We start from the raw sequence: 24,846 nt of genomic DNA, 5'->3' as shown, positions 1-24,846 counted from the left end.
AGAGACTAGATAGACTGTAGGTGTGGAAACTGAGGGACAGAGAGAGAAAAGGAGGTGTTACAGTAGCTGAGATGTATTGATACTGTTTTTTTTAAAATAAAAATTGGCAAGACTGGTGAAGACCATTCAGCAGATTCTTCAGGCCTGGGGTGCCTCTCTGTGGAGTTTGCATGTTCTCCCTGTGCCCGTGTGTGTTCTCCTCCCAAAATCTATAGACAGGCATTGTGTAGTTGGGAACATGCAAAAATTGTGAGAGGTTTTGCACTGAATCCAAGTCAAGGCTTTAAATCATTGTTCTAAATGGTATTTTAAGCATGAGAAAATCACAGGATGTGCAGTGAAATAAACAATATCTCTCCACTCAACAAAGCCAAAAAGAACCTCCGAGTTGTTGGAAAGGAGAAGGTGAGAGATTCTGTGTGTGGTGAATGTTTGACAGTCATAACACTGTCAAATAACACAAATACATGAAACACACATCATTTTCACAGTGAATTATGCAGCCAGATGAAGAAAAAAAACAGAAATTAAAACAGAACAAGTAGCTCACTTCACAAGGATGTAGCCTCCAATGGGATCCAAATTACAGCTGGACCTGTGAGTTGACAAAAAAAGTAAATTACATAATGGCAACTGTAATTTCTACTGGGATAGAGATGAAAAATGACCCATATAATGTAATGTTAAAATCACCTCATCTCACCCAGGGAAATAAACTCAGCTACAGCCCAAATGGGACTCAGATACCTACAGTGTCCAATCATCATGCATCTTTTAGACTGGTGGTTCCACAGGTATCACATGGCAAATTAAGGCGTTTCGCTGTGATAAACCAATGACAGGAGCAGGACCACATTATATACTTGTTTTCTATCTCAGTCTAATTTTGTGCTAGATTAACACTGTTAGCCTTTTTCCTGCTGTTTTACAATAACATACTGGCAGCACCGTTGCCTGCTTATTATTGTAAACGACTGTTACAGTAGTTACTGTAAACGGCTAATACAGTATGAAGCAGGCAACGGTGCTGCCAGTATGTTACTGTAAACAAAAACTACAATATGTTACTGTAAATGAAAACTACAGTATTAAGCAGGCAACGGTGCTGCCAATATGTTACTGTAAATGAAAACTACAGTATTAAGCAGGCAACAGTGCTGCCAATATGTTACTGTAAATGAAAACTACAGTATTAAGCAGGCAACAGTGCTGCCAATATGTTACTGTAAATGAAAACTACAGTATTAAGCAGGCAACGGTGCTGCCAGTAAATTATCCTTACTGTTATACCGTTTTACAGTAAGAAATGTATTACTGAAAATATTGATGTATATTATTGAACTGCAGTGGCCTGTAGATTACTGTAAAATAAAAAATATTTACAGTGATATGCAGTAAATTCAAATTCTTTATTTAAAAACATACACACAAAAACAGTACAAATTTTGCAATACATAAACTTTTTTAAAAATCAAAACAGTTGTAGTATTTCAGTACAATTAATTCAATACAACAATACAATTCATACAATATGAAAGTACAAAGTGCTTACAAATGTTTGAAACATAAACACTTTTCAAAGAGTTAAAGACTGCAATCAAATTTTATGCCATGTACTAACTTAAAGGGACAATTAGGAGTTTTGGAAAGCAAAGTGTTTTCAGACTACATTTCCCATGAGCTTACGCGCGCACGGTGAAATTCTTGGACCGGCACAAGATGGAAAAAAGTGAAAACATTTGCTAAGAATGTTTTCATTGATCAAGAATAAAATTCGGAGGTTCAAAGACGATCAGATACCGTCGTAGTTTCGACCATAAACGGTGATTCGACAGCGTTATTCCCATGACCCGCCGGGCAGTGTTTGCGAAACCGAAAGTAGGAAATGCTGGGCGAGCCGACCACTAAATAATATCAAAATTACTATAAAGACAAAACAACATATTTATTGAAAATTGACCCATTAACAAGTGGTAACGTAGATTCATCCACATTAATATGAGACTCCTCGTTGTCCCTTTAAAAAAAAAAGAAAATTCCCAGGAAAGGTTGAACAATACCTCTAACGATGGGGCAAGGGGTCAGGGGAGGCCACAGACCACAGAGCTTCGTTTGGTGATGGGTGTGTCGATCAGCGGGATGTTGGAAGGACTTCAGTGGAGAGTATCTTTCTGAAGTAAATGAAGGAGATAGTTAGATGGAGAAGATGTGTTTAAAGATCACCTGCCAAGGGCTGGTAAAGTACACTACACTGAACACACAAATGCCACACTATCCAGACCTTAATTTGTGTAAGATTTTATCTGGTTTGATTTAGACAGACATCTTTCCTCTGTTAACAAGGCTACATCACTGTATAGATGAAATTTGTTCTTTACAACCACACATTTCAGAATGTGTGAGATGGTTGAAAGTTTTCCTACCTATGAAATTTATAGCTGGAATTCAAGTGTGTGTGCATGTGTGTGACTGTCTGAACATTTCAGGCTAACTAACATCATTCAGAGTAACGTCATGCTAAGCAAATGTTAATTCAAGTCAAATTTAATCAAGATGTTTAATTTGTACAATACAACTTACCAGAATCTGACGCTCTGGTTAGACAGCCCAGTGCCAGAGGCCCCTGGCCAGTCTAAAGGTTCCTCTCTCCTGTCTGGATTTCTCTGGAGCCTGGTATTCACCTGCTTCTCTGGAAGGTCCCTTCCTGCCTCCTGATGCTACAACCAACACAAACAAACAGACACACACATTAAGCACATACACAATTGGCTGCGCCACTTATCAATAGCATTTCCAATTTATATTTTTCCTTACATAAAAACTTACAAATCTCTGGTTAGACAGCCCAGCACTGGACTTGCATGGCCAGCCTCAAGGTTCCTCTCTCTTGCCTGGACTCTCTTGGAGCCTGGTACACACCCCCTTCCTTGGAATGTCGCTTCCTAATGCTACAAACAACAAATTAAACAGATGTAACGTATAGATTCAGCTGCACCACTTAATTTATATTCACAAACTACCATACAAAAATTCGATCACTTTCCCATATCTTTCTATTTTTTCCAACAACAACAAAAAAAAAAAAACTTTCAATACTTTGATAGTTTTTGCCACAAATTCTGTCAAACTTTTAAGAATTTCAAAGACCTAAGGGAACCCTGGTAGTGTAGTGATCTTTTAGCTTTTATGTGCTTTGTCCCACCTAATCCAAACTACGGTACATTACTAGAAAATACACAAACTGTTGTTTACTGTAAATTATCTATAACAACTGTTATCAACAACGGTACCTTACTTGAAAATGTATTAGTGTAGTTAACTGTAAATAATCCAGTAGGTAACCATTTTTGCTTTGTGGGCCCATGATGCATTGTATAAGAGACCAGTATCATACCGTATTTTTGAAATTATACAGTTTTGTACTGTTTTCAATGTTTCTAAGATTTTTACTGGGCATTTTAGTTGACAGTCAAGGCTTTCACAATGGTATTGAATCAAATTAATATTACAGACGCACACACAAGATTATAAATCATAATCTTCTCGACAAGAAACGTGACTGGGCTGGCTGCCTGACTCTCTAAACAGAGTGAGCGCAAGGGACGACAATAGCAAGCAGGCTAAGGCTATCCTAGCATGCTACTAAAGCTAGGACATTAGGGACAAAAATAAAAATATATATTTTAACGGACTCAAGTCTGCAGGACTCACACAGGAGGGCTTGGGTGTTACACCGAGCAGCATACAGCAGTTTGGCCGCATTCAAATGATCATATTGTATGAACATTTATCACCAGAGAGCACATAGCCTAACTAGCTACTTAATGTTACCTCCTGTCATGAAACACAGGCACGCACGCACTCACGCACGCACGCACATAGACCCAGGCGAATTAATAATGTTTTGGTTAAATTCATAAGTGGTGTCTATCTAGATATTAATCTTCTACATGACTTTAGCAGTTACATAATGTTAGCTAACCTTGGTCGGTAAGTAGCTATGTGTTTGTGACTGTCTGAACATCTCAGGCTAATAACATCATTCAGAGTAATGTTAGCATTATGCTAAGCAAAGGTTAAATCAGGTCAGGTTTAATCAAGACGTTTAATTTCTACATTTAAACTTACCGCAAGGGTGTAGCTCTCTCCACCAAGGTTGATGAATGAACTTTAGGGTAAGTGTACCTATTAAGCCCACGTACCATATAAGCCCACTTGTGACTTATGAGTCAAATAAAAAAAAAACTATATCACCATTTTTGCTGGTTCATGGTTCTTCCAATGAAGCAGCTTGTTACATACATTATACTTTTTATTCTAAGCAAATCAGATTTGTCAATCTTGAGTTATCGAAGCATATGTGTGACATGTGCCTGCTGCTCCCGAAGAAGTTGCAAAAAAACTTCAGTGATTTTGATGCCCTGAAAAAACAATATTTATTCCATATTTCTACTCCGACTTTAGCTAAGTACTCATTTGTAACCAAAATTTAAGAGATTAGTGCTTTAAATAAAACATGTGTTAGAATTTTACTAAAATTAGAAAGTTTTTCTTTTGAATTCAAAATATGCATTTTAGCATGCTAGCAAACAGCCCACATGCTGCATCAATACAGCCACTGCATAGCATTGTTCATTGCCATGACATAAAGCATGATAAACATGGATAGTTTACATTTTTGTATGCAGAATATCCTATTGTATTGTTAAATTGATAATACATATGAATATTTATCTTTATTTATTTTTTAATTAACATTTTTACCAAGTGGGCTTAAAGGGGACAGTAGCAAAAAAATCACACCATTTAGGGCAGATGTAAATGAGTATAGCTAATTACTTAAATACATGATCAATTAATACTTTTCATGTTATGTTAGTGCAGCTTATATAGATTCATGTCATGTAGTTGTTTTTAAATGTCATGTGTGTAGAATAAAAATATTCAGATTTTTAACCAGTAATTCACTGATGTTCCCTTTAAGCCCACCTGCTCCCATTAAGCCCACTGGCTGTGTTTCAATGGAGAGTTTCTTCCTTTCAACTTTTGAACCATTTTCCTGCCTAAGTTTGACCTCACCTAATCAATCAGCTTCATAATTCAGATAATTAAATACCCAAATTTAAATATTAGTGATATTGCATCAGCCAGTTCATTAATTTTTATTAATTGTTTCTATTTAAGCTGTGTTTTTATGTTTAAAAAGTTATTTGTTTAGTTGTAAATACTGAAATTGATTCATTTATTATCCTTAAAATAGTATTGAACCAGGAAACTGTCTTTCTCTCAGTCATTGGGTCTTTAGAAATCTAGATAAAAACACTTTCAACCAGCTGGCTGGACCAGAAAATTTGGCCAAATGTAAATGCCAATTGTATAATGTAGGATAGAGATACAGACAAAATGACAACAGATATTGAAAGCTTAAGTACTGAAGAGTAATTTCCATTCTAATTTTTATTTTGTTCATGAATAGTTTTTTGGCTACATTCCAAAGAAGACATGTTGTAAGTTTAGCTTTTTCTGTGTTGACAACACAGCAAATAGGCCGATCATGCCTATTTCAAATGCCATTTACAGGGCCAAGGAGAGGAGTGGAGACAAAATGAAAATAGCTATTGAGAGCTAAGGGATTACCTATTTTAATAGAATAAGTTTGGATTGTTAAGATTCTTAAATATATATATGTATTTATCAACAAATCATGAAGTGGGCTTATTTGGAACACCCATGGGCTTAAAGGGTACATTAAGTACCCATTAAGCCCATGCCAGATTTTTGGTATATTTTGACAAATTAAACAATAAAAACATTAAAAATTGGTATAAATGAATGATTGACACTTCAAATTAGACATTAGACTATCATTTGAACTAAAATGTTTTTACTTAAATTGGGGTGGTATATATTAAAAATGGCTGAAAAGCAGATTTGGTGGGCTTAATAGGTACACTTACCCTACTTGTCCACCGTCTTCTTCGTCCTCTTCTTTTGTTTAACGTAACTGGCAACTGGTAAATGGCTTTTAGATGCATTCCCGCCTAATCCAAACTACAGTACCCTACTAGAAAATACAAAAGTGTAGTTTACTGTAAGTAATCTAGTAAATAACCGTTTTTGTTTTGTGGACCCATGCTACAACAGTATACTACTGCATTTTTGAAATTATACAGTAATATACTCTAGTTTATAATAAAACTCCCATGATGCAATGCATGTTACAGTTTTATACTGTTCAATGATTTTAAGTTATTTTACTGGACATTTTAAAGTAATTAACTGTAGGTTTTACAGCAAAGGCTAACAGTGAAATGCATCGTAGCATACATGTGATCTCTCCCCCGTCAAACAAAAAAATGAGAACTGAGCTTTCCTGCTTTCAGTCCAGTCGATATCATTACAATAGAAATAGAATTTTTCATCTGTATTATTACAGGGTCAGATGTGGGCCGCAAACTTCTTTGAGATTTTCAAGTGGGCTTTGAGTTGGGGCTGACTGTTTAAGAGCCTCAGAGGGCAGGGGACGATAAAATATTGTGCTGGTAAAGTGACGGTCAGAGCTTTAATCAGTGTTACAGACTCGAAGAAGCACTCAAATAATAAAATAAAACAATCTTGCTTGTCATTTTGCCAGCACTACCAGATCACAGCCAAACCTTGCCTTTTCTTCACCTCCATGTTATTGATCTGTCTCTCCTCCTGTAGCTCCTGTCTCCTCTCCTGCTCCTCCTTCTGTTTCTCTCTCCACTTGCTTTTATCTCCCCTGAACTTTTCCTATCCTTTGTCTTTCTCTATGAGTTTGCTTCTATCTCCTCACCTCCAACCATGTTTGTTTCCTTCCCCCCTCTCTGATTCAGCGCTGCCCCTTTGGCTGTGTCGCAGGAAGACGAGTTTATCATCATCATTATCACCATGTTAATTCCAGAGCCTTATCTTCCTAAATAAAGTGTGTGGTTTTGTCTCTTTGTGCTGACATCCCCGGGCTGCAATTGAACGTAGCTTATTTCTATCTTGCTCCACTTAGCATTGAAATGAACCGGTTTTTTGGGGACTAGCACTAGCTAAGCTTGCATCAGCTCTGTGCAAGCTAATAGGGGTATCAGCAGTTGCCTGCATTGGAGAACATCAAAGCGAGCAATTCCCTCTGAACACAAAATCTGAGTGCACACAGCGGGCAAGCATGCAAAAACACACACTCAGGCATGCACATACACACACACACAGACTCGGGTGCATACAGCGGGCATGAGGGAAGGAGTAGCTTCTTGTTTTCACACAGTATTTCCATATATGTTAATAGCATTCTTGTTATTGTGCAGAAACAGCCGGTGGTGTAATGAAGTGATGAGCTGTCCTGACTGCAGGGAAGAGGACAGACAGGGTTAGAAAACAGTGCAGTCTGAGATTTTTTTCTTCCAGCATTGATTTTGCTCTAAACTGTATACACACTCATATGCACACAACAAAAATACACATTCGCACAATTGATTTCCCGCCATTGTCCGTGTTAGTGCTGATATGTATGATGTGTTTGATGTGGAGCACGTTGAGGTGAGTCATTGATGTTTGTGCTAACACCACATGATTACCCTGTGAACGGCTTCATTTGATTCTGCTTCTGAAAAAACCTGCATGGGAACTGGGTCATAAAAATTTCAGACATTCAAACAATCATACTCCAAAGCTAGATGAATGGGGTTTATTTGGAACAAGCACAGCTTTTGACTGGCTAACTGATGCACTATCATGTGTGACTGGAGCGTATTTGCGGCTTTTTTTTATTTTTATCTGCACACCGCCGTGACAAACAAAACACATCAGGGCTATCAAAGTACTGTAATCATATTTGGCCAAGGAGCTTTTTTCTCCCCATTTGTTGTATAATTTGATTTGCACAGTGAGTGGCCACAGAGCTGCTTCTCATTATCATCTGAATAATTCATAATGAATTATGTTTGTAATTTCTGCCTAGTTATCGGATCTCTTTGATGTCATGGAACAAATGTATTGAACAGATAGAGGTTAATATCTTTTAAACACATGTTTTTTTTCCTCCAAGTAGTGTGTGTCTCATTATTTCAACAGGCAAAATTTTAATGTGGGTTGTCAAATGATGACCCAACTTGGCCGTGTACAAATGTTTTAGTAAGTTTGATGTTTTTTGGGGGGTAATGTCTGATTTACTCCAAACATCACCTGCACATAAAAAGAAGAGTGAATAAAAACAAAAGATTCCTAACTAGAAGTATTCCAATCATTCGTGCAACCTTGAGGAGAAGCCGTAGTCCAACTCCTCCTCATTGCATGGATATAGGAAGGTTCATGGTTGATCCAGATCTACCTGAGTTCTGTGGACTTGGGTAATCCATGTGTAACCTGGGGTTTCCTCTGGGAGTCCTGCACATCCCTCCATTGCTTTCCCCCTCCCCCCTTACTCTGCCAAGTGCTTGCTCATGAGGGAATGTAGGATCTCAGTAAATAATATTTCAGAGGTAGGTTTAGATCTGCTCTATATGAAACGTGCTTTGATAAAGCTTCACTGTTGGGATTTGGTGTTATAGAAATAAAATCATCTAATTTGACTTGACAAAATTGCTGTAGAATTACAGTCTCTAAGAAGCAATTGGTCTTTGTGTCTGAATCCCTTGCATTAACTCAAACTTTTCACTAAAGTTGGTTTGTTGTAATTTAGGATCAGGGACTCCAGCATTGATCGTTCTGTCTGCAGACCACAGTTCTGCCTGTTTGTGATCATTCAACCCTGGGACAGTAATAATATTAAACCAGCACTAAGGAACTTTTCAACCTTCATAAAATATTTTCATAACTTTTGTGATGATACATCGACTTACAACAAGTTGAATGACACCTCTGTCGTGGTCTCAGGGGGTCTGTATCTCTTTCTCTGGCACTAAGCAGCTTTGAGGAGCATGGTAGGAACCCTGCTCTCACTTAAGTTTCACTTTCACTTTTGCGAGTCACAACAAGGAGGGAACAGGCAAAACGGCACTTTAGCAATGGATTATGTTTGTGTTTTCACTTTGAAATGATCCACTGGAAACAGAAACTTAGTTTTGATGTCTTCTGTTAATTTTAATGCAGGATATTTACAGGGCTTCACGCTAGTGTTCATGGGAAATGGAGTCTTCCTTCAGGCAAAACACTACCGCTTTGGTCCACAGGCGCTGCCAAACTCAACCAAAACTGAAAGTTCTTTAGTACTGCTTTACAGTAATATACAGTTCTGCTGGTAATGCATGAACCAGATCCACAGGTAATATTTGATTCACTCCAAGTGCAATGAAAAATTATTATGTGTATCTGTTGTTGTATTTGATTTGTATGAGAAGGGTGGTGCTCAAAGAGGAAAAGAGAATCCTGTTGTGTAGTGGCTGTAATAAAATATATGTAATAGTAATTAGGGAAAACCTGATGATCTACATTAGTTTAAACCATAACTAATGACTGTCAATTAGTGAATGAGAGAATGACAGCAGATACAGTGGACTGAAGTGACTTCTTTTCAAGGTAGTTGAGTTGAGCAGCTGCTGCAGTTGAAGCATCTGATGAAGATGTCACACACATGTCTCCCTGTGGCTGTTTTTCCACACTGATTGGGAGGTGATCTCAAACAAGCTGCGGGGACCAGACTGTAAATTTTAGCTGACCTGAGAACGCCTCAGGATCTCACTGGAAGCGCTGTAGGCTTTTCGTCAGGGCTTTACTGATTAGTCTGCTGTCACTGTGACCGAAGAGGTGCCACGAAACTTGATGGACAGAGTGTGTAGAAAACATGATGAACACACACTACAATCCTGTTTCTCACAACAGCAGGCTACATGTGTAACAATGGTTCATTAATCTGAGACAAAATCTCCATCTTGCATGTGTACAGAGACTGACCCCCTATGATGGCGGCTGATGAGGAGACTCTTTAAGACAATAGTATCTCCTGTGATGTCCATGCGCTGATTAGCAGCAAAGGCTTATACGCACCATAGATGTGTGGTCTCGTTGGTTAATGATTAGCAGGTCGTGCAGCTCCTGGAGCAGCCTTTAATGACAGATGAGTTTAAACTATCATACATGTGCTCAGATAAAAGAACCACCTACAAACATACACCACGTGCACATCAATACCTACTTGCAAGACGGCACCAAGCTTTAGCTGGCCCTGCCTGAAGCCAAGGCCAGCCATGAATGAGTAGAGGGCCACTTAGCCTGCCAGTCACAAAGAGGATATCACCTGGAGCCAAGGTCCTTCTTGTAAGAGCTGTGTTCCCAGAGGCATGGTATGTCAGGCCTTGTACTGCCACAGTGAAAACAGCACACACTCAGCAAATGGGGGTGTTGCCTGCCACGTCCATGCGGTGGAACTTGATAGAAGTGGATGAGGTCAACCGAGAGGTCACCTTGCAAATCTTTGATTTTGAAGGGCACAGGGCACCTTGCCTTGGGCTTTCTGTCCTGTCTTCTTTCACGAGAGACTAGAGCTGTGGACATGAGTCCGACAATTCCTCCAGCTGGGTTGGATTTCATATTGGGCAATGACCATGCAAGCAGACCTGATGACACAAACTGTCCTGTAGAAAAGACACTGTAGAAAGGTGGCTTATCAGAGGTCGTTGCTGAAAAACTGTAAGGTTAAGCAAAAACAGTGTAGTTGCATTAAAACCAAACATACAGAGAATGTGGAAAATTGGGTGATAAATTTTGTTTAGGTTCATCAATTACTCCTTTGAATTCACATTGTCATTTGATCCGGTGTTATGTAATGATGAAACAATTTGAATTACTCAACTTTAATTATTGCATCAATGTTGCTTCATTTTAAAAATGTTATAGCACTAGAACTGCCCTTCACCAAAGATCTTTTGAAGAGTGCAAAACTTCACATCGTCTCCTTGTTACTGCCTCATGACATGAACCCAAACAACTCAGCAGGCTTTCCTTTTTTTTTAGCTGATTTAGAAATTGGGCTAGTATCTCTGGGACTGTCAAGAGTTTAGACTCCTGTTAGGAATTCTGTTTCTTCTGTTTTATTGATAATCAACATTGACGGTTGAGCATCAAAGGTAATTTAACATTTTTTATAAGGTAAATATTATGAGACATAGATAGATAGATAGATAGATAGATAGATAGATAGATAGATAGATAGATAGATAGATAGATAGATAGATAGATAGATAGATAGATAGATAGATAGATTTTTTTTAGATGGACATGCTCTTAAAAATCCGGTGTGATCCACTTTTGCAACAGGAATAAAACTCATTTGACAAATGTGATGAAAGTTGACGTCAGTTAAACAATTTAATGATTTTTTTTTAAAAGGTAAAATGATTAAACTCGTATTTCGACCTGACGCTTAGAGGCAAATGAGATGTTTTTTATTTGGTGAGAGAAATACTGTCCAGCAGCGTCTGAGTCTGATTAAAATCTTTATGTCAATATAATGACTTAATGCGATTCATTCTGAACAAACACATGAATAATTGCACAGACACAGCATTAAATCTGTTACCATGTGGCAAACATTTACAGAATGATTATTATTCATTCATCTGCATACATACGTTATTTGGTAAACACTTAGGCTGGCACTTAGAGCTGTCGGCTGAACACAGAGCTTATGTTTGTGTTTTTTTTAATTGTAAGCAATTTATAAATCATTTTGACCTTTTATATCTTTCCCCTGTGTGCCTTTATCGTAATCTACATCCTTTATTATGTTTAATATTTTATTGCTTTGAAAACACTTTGAATTGCACTTCTGTCCAAAATTTGATATACAGCACAAATAAAGCTAAATTGCCTCAAACAACAGATTGAAAAGATCCTTTTGTCTCAGTTTATTGAAATGACCCCATGACCTGACCGCAGCCTGACTCAGTAACACAATCCAAAGGACTCAGCACTATGTTGAGTCTTAAGTATCTGTATTTCATTTGAATTTACATCCCTTTTGTCAGACTGTACCTCATGAATTATATATGGCCTATTTACATGGCAGCACCATTCACTTATGAATATATGCATTATATGATAGTGTTTGTGCAAAACATATTGATTACTGTCTACTGTGACAATCACTTTTCCTGTTACTTGACTATTAAACGATTATAACATTAAAAAAAAATGTTATGCATGAGTGTTTTTAGTGTTATTTATGTCTTCTTATTACTTTTCATTGTTTTTTAACTAAAAATTTCTCTAATGACACCATTAGAACATTAGAACACATTTATTAATGTGTGTGAATAACACATTTTTCAAATAACCTGCATAATTAAACCTCTTTGTATAGGTTTACTATTTATTTGGTTTAATAAATAAAATCTAAAATAAGACAATTGTCTGATTTCACTAAAAGTTGGACATTGTAATTTTTTTTGTATTGGACATTGACAATATTTATTTTATTTTTTATAATAGGCATCAATTCAAACAATTCCTTTAGGATTAAAAAAAAGAATCATCCCTTGGTTCAAAGAGCTGACGTGTAACTAAGTGACAAGATCAGTGTGCTGTCAGCTGTGTTGCACTGCTGCTTTACTGTGGAACATTTTAGTGGAGTTTATCTTTTTTATACAGCTATAAGTAAACCGAGATATTCATATATTTCACCATTCACAAATATGTATTTTATTTGCACTCTCTCTCTCTCTATATATGTATATATAAAAGTGCATTTGATTGGCAGAAGGGGGTTGTTTCAATATTTGTGAATGGTTATGTGTATCAGAGCTTAGCACTGACAATACAACGAGAGGTCAGGCTCTGTGATGGAAGCACGCAGCATGAATGTGTCTGAATATCAGTCAAAAGCTGTGGAAATCTTTGTTATGCCCACGCTCACATGCAGGAACCTGATTAGCAGTCTGCTTACATGAGATTTACTTTCTCCAGGAAAGTAAATCTGCTCTACTGAGGGTTCTTGATTCATGATGTGATAGAAAAATCTGATTTCTCGTTTACATGGGACTGAAGAATGAAGAACAGCTGACAGGGATGTAAACACAGGTGCCTATGTGTTGGCAGGGCAGCCTCCATCTCTCTGGCACATTTCCAGAAGTCATTTATTTCTTTCAGGAGGTTTATTAACCAGTCGTTAGATTGTTCATAGAAATCGTTGCCTCCATATTACTGCTCCCTTTTTTTTTTTTTTTTGGAAAGTCAGTATGGCCTCACGCTGAACCCAGAGCTTTAGGCTTATTCAACAGTCTTCTGTTGCATACGGAGCATCCTTCCTCTTGCAGCTTATTAACCACTATCGGGCATCAAACTGGAGCAGGTTGATTCAATAAGATTCAGCTGTTGTTAAAGTTGCTCATCTTTCTGCCCGTTCTGTCTAAAACAGTATGCTGTGTTTTTGTAAGAGAAGGTCGACTCCACACAACCGTGTCAAAATAATAAAGAATAAAACTAAAACAACCTATCCAGTGCCAGGAAGAGTGATCTGACAAGACAATCCCCAGTGACATCTCGCTCAGCTCCTCCCGGATTGTCTCCTTGATGAAATATACTGGTGGAATTACAACACTGCAAAGCTGTACACACGCATTGTTCCAAGGTTGTTCACAAAGACTTCATTATGACTGTGCAGAGATTTACACAGATTTTAAGTCTTGTTAATGAATTTACATTGTTGCTACTTTATGATAGAAGCAAACTTGACAATAAATGCTCGAGTGTTTAAATCCATCTGCATTGTCTGTTGCTCCCTCGTGATGCGGACCTGCTGCAGGGCGATAAGAAACCGCCAAAAACCACTCGTCGTGATGATTGGCTTTTTGTTCTGTTTGCAGCAGACCTCGGGACATCCGGGGGACACGAGGACACGAGCACAGCCGAGGCTTGGAGAGTTCGTGATTGCAGATACAAAGTGCTATCACTGCTGTTCTCAGAGAAGTCAGGCAGGGGACAGTGTAGATGGTCGTTAGTGATGGGTGGGACTCTGTGTCGTCATGGGGACAAGGCTGCGGCTGATAATTGGGCATGGGACTCGGTGGCAACAAAGCAACACGGCCTTGGTAATGAGATTAATGATGTTGTGTTAGGTCTTGTTTCACCAAGGAGAGGATTATCTCCTAACAGCCTTCCTAAGGTGAAGGAAAGGACAATTACTCAGACACAGATTCATCAGGCCCATTCCCTATTCAGGCTGAGCTCAAAATTATGTTTCAGAGCTGGGTCAAGTCTCATTCCCACACACACAAAAAAAAGCAATTTACTCAAAAACTCAGCAATAAGCATTAAGGAATTCAAAGTCAATTGTTTTCAACCTGAGTGTTGCAGCGTGAGCATAATGGTGCTGCAAAGTTCAGACTGACTCCTGATCAAACACCTCGGTGTAAATATTGAAAGATGTGACCAACAAGAATGAGTAATGATGGTTTGCTTTGTCAGAGATAAGTCTCTGATGACTTTTCCTGAGGTTTCTGAACACGGCAAAAAAATATTTGTTACAAATAATGTTTGGACCGCGTGAGGCAATTATTCAAATTATACAACCACCATGAAGTAGGTCTCTCTCCAAGGGCCACATGTTCATGTGTGTTTCATGTTTGGATAAATCTGTGGAAAAACACATGCAAAGAGGTTGAGTGCATTCAGAGGTGAAGTATAGGCCTACATTAATTTAAACAACACCACTACACTGCACTTGAGTAAGAAAGAGTGAACTGCACAAGACAAATCACTGACTGGAGTTCCTTACACAGAGGCTCATGCATGGACCAACCTGCACATCCTTTTTGTGATGTGCTGAATGCTAAATAACTTGACTTAATTTTCCTTCTGCTTTGGTTTTAACCAATTCCTGAGAACATTTTTTTGTTTTTAAGCTGCTAAATGTAGCTTAGCTGCAAAATGTTAAAAATCTGTTGTGTTTTGGAAGATTTCACGGCCACTGTTCCCATGTGAACTTGCTCTTGGTGGGATCTGTTGGGTCTCTGTAAATACTGATATGAAAAGAAGGTTTACACCTCTTTTTGTTTAGCGCCATATGGTAATTTTGTGTGAATTGGTGCTTTTGTAAACGAGGCTGAGATTGTGGACTAGACAAGAAGAGAATGAGCTAAAGGAGGATAAAATATTATACAGCTGAGGAAACTTTTCTGTGTTCATGACTGCGAGCAGCACCTTTCACGTTACATGCATTCATGTGATCCATTATTGATATAAAAATGTTCATTAGCACAGCTTTAAACGATCATAAAACAAAGATCATTTTGTTTGCGTTCAGCAGATACAGCTCCCATGTGGTTCAGAGTGTGCATGTATTAACTACTGACAGCTAGTGGAAGTGAAGGGAGGCAGGATGTCGGCTCTCTCTTGTGTTATAAATAGGCGGAAAATCACTGTTGCAGTCACACACAGACAAACGTTCCTTTATTGTTTATTTATGGACAGTTTGCACATTTATGATTTATCATTAGCAACAAGGATGATTCATCAACTGTAATAAAACCTTTCAGATTTGTATTATTTGGAAAACAAATGAACATGAATAAATAATGATAAGTGAATAAATCCGGTTGCTGTAGCTTTTTTTTTTTCTTCCTTCCAGTGACTGAACTTTCTGTATACATTATAAATCAGTTCATCTAGCAAAAACATATCCTAACTTTATAAAATATGGGGTTTCATTTCAAATCCAGTGTCTTCAAAATCATTCTAAAGAAAACAAAAAATCAATAGTGTAATGTCACTACAATACATATTCAAGAAATATCATGAGGTTCTTCTCTAATAAAAACTGACATCAACCATCTAGAGGAAAACCTACCGAGGTGCACAAGAAAAGACATTCTCTTGATGGCACAGAGGGGGGTTTGAATTAGGGCTGATTACGTACTTTTGAGAGCATTTAGATATAAACATTCTACTTACATGTTCGTCTTCACCTTTTTCATCAACACTGAGGCAAACAGTGTAATCACATTTAATCAGAAGTTACACTTTATTTTACAGTCTGCGTAGCTTATGTGTACTATATTCCCAGCATTCACAAGAGATGTGTTAAGATATGTACTCAGGGGGTACAGAATTATTGCACCAAATAGTATTGGTGTTGATGTTGATCCCAAAGGTTAAGTTGCAAATAATAAATAAGCTTCTGTACCATTTTCTTCATAAAATGCCAAGAGAATAAGAAGGCTTCCAGGTGCAACACACCTCTCTCAGCAAAACATTATGCAAATGTTGAAACACCAACTTGGGGATACTGGACAGTCCACTCTAATATGTGTCTAATTTTGGTAGTAAGCTAAAAAGACATACAGTATATTAACATTGGATTAATATTCACCGTATTTTAAGTATTAATGATCAAGGGATTATTCAAGGAAATATAAAAAATGTTTAGCAAACTTTTCCAGGGTTGGCAGTCATGGGCTACTTGAGGGTAGATTGACATAAATTAATGGAGCGATAACACCACAGATATTTAGCGAGCACACGTGGTGGGACACTTTGCAGCCATGTTGGGGGTCTTGACATTCACTGTAATCAGGTGGTGTTTCTTGTTAAAACAGACTTTGGCAGAAATACAAATTTATTCCTGTTTTTTTGTTTTTTGTTTTTTTTAACAAAATGCATGTGTCTGGTTTTATATTTAAACAATAGCAAACAAATGGATATCTGTCTTGCTAACTAGCACTATCCAGTGCTAACTAGCACTATCCTGTGGCCTCTAGTTGTCGATTAACATTATTTTCATGAGTTTTCTACTAGCTAGCACACAGCTAAAAACTAAAGAAAACAAAACAGAACAAAACTGCTACAATTAAGCTATAGCTATTACAACAAACCAATATACTGTTTGCTAAATAGCACGCGGGAAAAAAAACATTGAGCAGAGGTTAGTGTCAATATTAGGTGCTTTGCTTTAGTAGCTGTATCCTGATTCAGGGGCAGCGCCCTGTGAAGGCTGCATTGAGAACTGATTGCGTCACCAACGAGGCTGTCCAATTTCAAAGGGAAATGTGTCATCCGTTGTGGCCCAACGTATCCCAGGATTCTTTGCACAGCAATGAATTCGCTGCTAGCAACAGAGAAAATGTTTTTTTAAAAAGTAAAGATTAAGCTGTAATAATTTTGGCCATGATAAATGAATGTGTTGTTCTGCTTCTAAAAGTAAACAAAGACTAGCATGAATCCTGACATGCTATTCCTTAATGACTTTCAAATATAGTATTAAAGAATATATAGATATGTATGTATTATGTATATATAAAAAAGAATTTATCTTAGTCTTATCTAAGTTTCAAACATATTTGTTCTAGAAAAAAAAACAATGGAAATCTAATTGTTCAACAATAATAATCTTACTCTTTTTTTTCTAACCCATCTCATATTTTTCACCAGTAATCAGTGCTGGTGAGTAAATCTGAAGTAAAGGTTCATTTATCAAACAAGAAACACGAATCAGTGTCCACACTCAAAGCCTATACTGGTTTGCAAAAGTTGAAATGGATTTAAAACATATTTGCTCTTGATTTGAACCTGATTTAATATGCATTTTAAACAGCAGTGCATTTGGAATAAACAAGAACCCCCAAACACACTGAAAATGTATCAGCTGCATTATTTATGATGATACTTGAGATAGCCAAAATTATTTTGTGTGCATAACTAATCATATACTGTCTGTAATTTTAATACATTTCCCTTTCAGTTCACTGTTATAGGGAAGAAATTTGGAGAGAAATGCCAAGGGGCGAGCTACTTACAGCATTATTGAATTTTAGATATCTGCTTTTTTCTCCTTGGGTTGGACAATGTATCATTATTATTTATCGTTTATTAAATATTTTGATATGGTTAATTCTTCAACAGACAACATAGTGGCTCCAGTTGTGGCTGTGAGGAGATTTGTGACACAACTACAAAGCCCCTACAACACAGAGAGATTGTAGAATAAAGTGCACTGTAACTGAATCATACACATCTTCCTAGTACAATAGTTGTGCGCTGCGCAGCTTCAGACTGGGCAGAGGGCTCTACAGGGCTCTCTTGGGGTCATTCATCAAGGTTGGACCACGGAGAAATGTGCCTGTTGTTAGTATTAATAGCCTGGGGTGAAATAGGTCTTCTCCACTGTGGAGACGATCTGGCAACTCGGGTGAGCCCTATCTCACTCTTCTCCACATTTTTTTCCGGACACCGGCCTCATTCTTGGCCTCGTACTCCTCAGGCTGTTGCAGCAGAGGAGACACCAAGTGTCGTCAGAACATTTGAAAACACCCTCATCCCTCTTCCCACCCATAACATCACTCCATGTACTCTTTGCTATTGCCCGGTTCCATAAATCATATTACTCTGATAAATTCATGATTGATAAATTATCTTCTCTTTGTAGACAAAAAAATTAAAATAATTTGTGGTAATTAAGGCAGTCTTTCCATTTATAAACAAGACATTTAAACTCAGAAAATGTAATCGGATAGGAAAAAAATGAAAGGTTGGACTTGTCCTTAAGAAGTCACGTTTACTTGCTCCAAAGATAAAACCTTTCACATTTTGTTCTTCAATCTCTCGAGGAAAAAGTCTTGTAAAGTTCCCAAACATCTTCTTCTCCCTTTTATCTGATCATCTTTTCCTGTGGAGTCCCTCTAGACCTTATAGAAGCCCGGGTTTCTACGTTTCAGCAGAGAGAAGCCTCAGCGCTGCAGTTATACGTGCACTGAAGGCACACTCTTGTTGAGGACCTGCGCCCTCATCAGCTGGACGCTGGTCATGATTTTCTTCTGGTGGCCCATCAGCGTCACCCCGAGCCTCTGGATGTCCCTGTGTAGCAGAGACATACAAACACACTGATCCAATTTGGCTTAAAAGCTGTTTAAGGTGAAACAACAACAACAACAACAACAACAAAAAGCACACACACACAGGTATTCTCATCCAATCCTTTTTACATTAAAATGCTTATGTTCAAAAATTTTGCCACAACAGACCTTAAATTCTCTGATGGTGACGAGACCTTTAACTACAGAGGCACAGAGGAACCAAGCTTCTACCATAAACACGCTTTTTTCTTTATTTCCCTGGATTCTACTGTAAGTATATGTTATCATTATGAACCACATTTTAACTTTTCAGCTTTTCTGTAGTTCAACTTTTTCTAGTGTAAATTAATTGGTCATATGCCAGTGTTAATAATGCACAAAGACTCAAACTGTAATTTCAAACAGCTTACAGTGTGGATATAGAAAGGAAATAGGAGGAAAGAGAAGGGTCACGCAGCAATTGCATTCAAACTGAACTGAACTTGTAATGTTGCACTATACTATACACACGGGGACACTGGGTCTTCTCCTATAGATATTCAAATTAAAAGCCTTTGAGTAGCTGATTGATGGGCTTACATATACAGTAGACATAGCTGCAGGAACTTCACTAACAGCAGTTTTACACCACTCATAATCAACAAATTGGACTTATTTATTGAATGTGGACAGTGTTTGTGTGAGGGTGACAATCTGCCTCACCATGTCAGCAGGTCAAACTGATGTTTATCAGTATTTGCTGAGATTTAGCAGAAGCTAGAACTTTCTTAAATGTGCTGGTCAGGCAGTCTGAGCTGTGTGAGCGGTGGTTTCTCATCCTGCAGGGCCGTTCAGCTACATATAGCACATCAGCTGGTAGAAGCCCAGCAGCTAAGTACTGCCAAAGCTAAGTGTTCTTCATCACCTTTGAACCGCTATCACTCTCCATCACAGTCAGCACTTACCCTTGGTTCATGCCTATGACATGTCCCAGAGTGTGGTACCCCCCTGCTGCAAAGTGCTCCTTGTAGCGGCCCATCTTTATAGTGTCCAGCCACTCGTCTACTGAGTTACAGCTACTGAAGTCGGGGATAGCTCTCTCCATCAGCGGAGGACTGCTTAAACTGCGGCCAAGAGTGAGAGTGAGACAGATGGCCGTAGATAGACAGGGAGAGAGGGAGATGAATGAGAAGACAAAAAGATTAGTTGGAGAGAGTCCGAAAACAAGAAAAGAGTCAAAAAGTGAGCAGGAGCGAGAGCGACTGGGGGAAAGGCGGCTTTGAAATGCACTAGTAACTGAGGCAGAAAATCAATAGCAGTTAAAATGATAGAGAAGAGGTGGCGGCTGTGGTTGCAGGATGGCTGCTTTGGGTAGATTAATAAAGGGAAAAATCCTTAACACTCCTCCTTCTCCTCTACCTCTTCCTCTACCTACTGTTTCTTTCACCTCACACACTCATTCTTGTTCTCTCTAGGACACACACTCACACACATAATGCTGAAGCACAATGCCATGCACCACTGACTCTTTACGATCTGGGATCTGAACTGAGCAATTTACACAAGTCCGGCCTCAGCCCAGGTGTCCTCTCAAACCCGCTTCCACATTCACCGCCGATCAATGTCAATATCACAGTCAGGCTTTTACTTAACGCACAGCGCGTCTATCAGAGATGAGCTTATTGGAAAACGAACACGACCGCTCGCTTCATCTGCCAGAGAACTTTGAAGGAAACTTTACAGCGCAACTTTATCCCACCGCGCTCATGTTTGATAGCAGCGGGATGAGATTGGATTTAGTCTGCCTCCCACCCTAGGACAGTTACTTAGTAGCCTAACAGTCTGTCACTATATATTGTCCAAGAGATCATCTTCTCAGCCCCATGCAGGCGGTGTCTTGCTTTGATTTGCAGCTTAATCCGCTAATCACATGAACCAATATTTGATTAAATTTTGGCGAACAGTCTGGCCAAATTAAATCAAAAAGGCTCCTCTGCATGTGACACAGTGCACCCATGTAGCTTCTCTACAAATATGGTTCTATTCAATGGCCCCGCCCACCTGCAGAGTGTGTCCATAGACTTCAGGTTCTCTGGGTTGCGGATTAGCTTGTCGAGAACGGTGACTATCTGGCAAAAGCGCGGCCTCTCGTTGCGATCCTTCTGCCAGCAGTCCAGCATGAGCGTGTGTAGAGCAGCGGGGCAGCCCATAGGAGCAGGCAGCCTGTAGCCCTCTTCCACAGATTTGATCACCTGCACATGTAAAAGCACAATAAGCATGGGACCACAGTGTCCAGCATGAAAATACGCTTAACCTACTATTAATTATTGGTCTACAGTAAGTGCTCACATCTCTGTTGGTGAGGTTCCAGTATGGTCGCTCTCCATATGACATCACCTCCCACATGACCACGCCATAGCTCCACACGTCGCTGGAGGAGGAGAACTTCCTGTAGGCGATGGCCTCCGGGGCCGTCCAGCGGATTGGGATCTTTCCACCCTGTCAGAAGTGACAAATAAATTGACCAAGATGTTACAGAGACACATTTAAAGGCCATCTTAAAATCACAGGCTGTCAGACTCATGATCACCATTAAGTCTGACTTGATTCAGTACTTTTGTTATTATTGTCAACATAGGTTAGTCTGATCTTATTAACAACTTTCCTGAGTTTGATTATCTAAAAAGTCACAGACGTCCTTATGGCTTGTTTTAAGACTCAGTTTTGGCTACAGACTGTGGGCATTTCCCTGTGAACTGAACACCTTGATTCATATAAAACATAAATCTGCCTTATAACCAAAAATGTTACAATATCAAGTAAATAAAGTATGAAAATACATGGAAATAAAAAACAAACAAACATAATAAACACAATTCCCCTTGAAACATACTGAGTTAAATAAAACACTTGAGTAACAATACCACTCAGTAAATGTTCATGAAAGCATGAAAGTTAAATGAAATGCCTTAAAGACTAACGAGAGCCATATTAGATGTGCAGCCTGGACGAGAATAGACTTGCAAATGTTAGCAACTATGTGAGGCCCTTATGTTATTTTGATATAAAGCTGGCACTTAATTAGGCTGACAAATGGATACATCACTTCTTAAACAAACAAAACGCTCCCTGTGGGCTATTTTAAACATCTGAAGGTTACTCTCAAAACATTGGCCATTACAGACACCTGATATCCTGCTAAATATTAAAACCAGCAACACGACCCAGTGGAATTCACTAACCTTAGTTCATTATCCTATCCTTATACTTGCAGGTTTTTCAAAGTGACTTTGCTGTCACTTTGATTCCACACAATAAGCAGCTTCATCCACTTATCCAGATTTTCTGACCGCAATGTGAACTGTATTAATCTTCAGCCATTATCAACCATTAATTGGCGATGTGCTGTAATGACACTGTATTTTGTATAATATCAAAATCTGAGGTCCTTATCCCCTTCAGAGTGTCTCTGAGTGATGCTGCATATAATCACCTTGCTTTCTGTAATCTGATCGCTGCGCTTTAACAGAGTGTAACAGACAAATGTGTCAAATGCTGATTTCCATCTGTGTGTTGCAAGCTGATAGCATCAGCTGGTGCAAGGAGCTACCTCTGCCTTTTTCAGTTAAGACTTAATATATTTGTTCCCATGTGGCTGCAGGTTTAATATCGGGCTCCTTTCAGCTGAAGCTGTTATGATTTTACTCTACTTGCACTTTTATGGGACTTTGATTGTGTTTTTTTTATATTGCCATTGAACAATTGTACTGTAGTTGTTTCTAACTTTTATGTTTGCCTTTTTGCTTCTCTCTTTGACAGCTCTTAGAGGAACAGTGCACTTAAATAAAAGCTTTATAGGAACACAAAACACATTTTAAATTGGTCGTTTAATAACAATATCTAAAGATATGTATTTGCCCAAGAAGCTATAATCACATTTAATGCACATTATGTAATTAATCTAATTTTCTAGCCAATGTATGGATGGATGGATGGTGGAGGGATGGATTATATATAAGTGATTGATTAAACACTGAATAAAGCAATTCACATAAAAAAATTACTCAATTGTAAAAAGTGTGTTGTAAAAATTGATAAAACATCAAATGTGACCTTCTGTGACCTATACTCAAAGTAGATAATTGACAGGTGACTAAAGGTAACAGAATACTGACTAAAATCATCAAAATGATATAGCTGGAAACAAAAGATTATGAAAATACACAGCTCAAAAATATATAACATACTGTAGTTGTAGTAGTTTTTAGACATTTTAATGTGGAATTGTTACATTTCATAACTTTATGCAATGGGAGAACTCATCTCACAATAGTGTTCAAGGCTGCTACAATGCTCAGTCCAGGAACTCTATCAGTTTACTCATCAAAACTGTTGCTTCATGGACAGGTAGAGCTGGAGACTCGTCAGCCTCCTGATTAGGCCTTATCAGTCACAACTAATAGTGCTAAATGCAAGATCCTAACTGTGTTGTGCAGCTGTTGTTACATTCAATATTTTACAGCTGCCTTTGCCTGTATTTTCTAGAAATAACTTCAGTTTGAAAAACTGTAACTTTATGAAGTGCTACAGTATATACTGAAAAGGTAACTAGAATCAGCATAAAAAGTACATCAAAAACTCTTCATTCTTGCCCCCTCGGGATAGCTCAGCCTCAGCTTCAGTTTTTAATCTGTCTCTTGTGAGTCTTCATGGAAATATATTACTAAACCACTTGAGTATTTAATCATCATATAAATGACTATGAGCCTGTAAATGTAAATGTAACTTTAATGTAAAATCCGATATCTGCCTTCATTTTTTTTTTTTTTTTAGATTTTTTGCATATTTGACCTTTCTTTGCAGTGTCATTATTTGTAACTGGTGATCCCTGAAAATGGCCGTCACTTGTAAAGATCTGTGCGTGTGTCTGAATGTGTGTGTGTTGTTGCTTTAATGCTTGCCTCAATGTGAAAACTCACACTGGTGGTGTATGCAGCATCAGGGTCGTCCTCCAGCACTCGGGATAGGCCGAAGTCAGAAACCTTACACACCAGGTTGCTGTTGACCAGGATGTTGCGAGCAGCCAGGTCTCTGTGGATGTAGCCCAGGTCGGACAGGTAGGTCATACCGGCTGCAATGCCACGCAGCAGCCCCACCAGCTGGATGATGGTGAACTGTCCGTCGTGTCTCTACGGGAAAGAAGAGAGGAGGAGACAAAGACTGATCAGGAAGATGGAGGCAGCGAGAGAAAGTTACAACAGCAGATAAGAGGGAGAAAAAAAAAACGTGATAGGATTGCAGCAGAAATGATGAAGAGTGATAATAGAAAAGATTTTAATCAAGATAGAGAACAGAGTACAGATAAGAGAATAAAACATGACGGGGATTTGCTTTTAAGTCATAATCTGCAGTATTTTCATATAAGCAAACACTGTGGATGTCTGACATTGTCGATGTAATACAATGTTAAATCAACCTACAGCGTATCTTATTAAATAAAACTTTAACCAACTCTTACTCTAACCCACTGGCACCCGAGCATTTGCTCCTGGTAACAATCCACTATTATAAAGAATGACTCCATCCATCCCCTGATAATCTACTAGTCGCCTACTGAGGAGAAATTATAGTTTAAGCACCAGGTTGCTCTCCTGTGAAAGGTATGCAAGTTAAAGAATGACATCTTCCTTAATATGTGAAGAAACCTGCTAGAAATCCACTGGACTTTTCAAATGAATGCTATAAGCTTAAATCAAAGCTTTGGTTAAAGTTGCTGAGAAGCTTATATCCAGGTGCCATGCATGTTTCCACTGGACATGGTTGATGAGCAGTGACATCCTCCACCCAAGGAAAAAAGACACATGCTAATGTTTGTGAGGTTTGATGGCAAACTAACCTTAGAGAAATACAGCGAAGAGTAAAATAACAACAAAGTCCGACATGAAATGAAAAGCAAAACAAGAGCCTCTAGACTCCAACTGAAAGCCACAATACCAACCCTGAGGAAGGAGTCCAGGGAACCATTCTCCATGTACTCTGTGATGATCATCACCGGTTTGCCTGGAAAAATTAA

General features: G+C 38.5%; 1 protein-coding gene across 1 annotated transcript in view; it reads right to left on the bottom strand.

Moving 5' to 3' along the window:
• Window positions 1-18,680: 18,680 nt before the first annotated feature.
• Window positions 18,681-24,846, bottom strand: part of epha8 (eph receptor A8) — a gene marked incomplete at both ends in the record, with an annotated part of 109,751 nt that continues 103,585 nt past the window's right edge. Inside the window, 6 exons of the mRNA XM_083972302.1 lie at window positions 18,681-18,795; window positions 19,739-19,897; window positions 20,835-21,025; window positions 21,123-21,272; window positions 23,753-23,962; window positions 24,772-24,833. Of these exons, the coding sequence (XP_083828428.1) occupies window positions 18,681-18,795; window positions 19,739-19,897; window positions 20,835-21,025; window positions 21,123-21,272; window positions 23,753-23,962; window positions 24,772-24,833 (887 nt within the window). The remainder of the gene's footprint in view (window positions 18,796-19,738; window positions 19,898-20,834; window positions 21,026-21,122; window positions 21,273-23,752; window positions 23,963-24,771; window positions 24,834-24,846) is intronic.

The sequence above is a fragment of the Trachurus trachurus genome, assembly GCF_905171665.1.
Source record: "Trachurus trachurus genome assembly, chromosome: 5".
In the NCBI taxonomy this organism is placed as follows: domain Eukaryota; kingdom Metazoa; phylum Chordata; class Actinopteri; order Carangiformes; family Carangidae; genus Trachurus; species Trachurus trachurus.
This window is presented reverse-complemented; position numbering and strand designations above follow the sequence as displayed.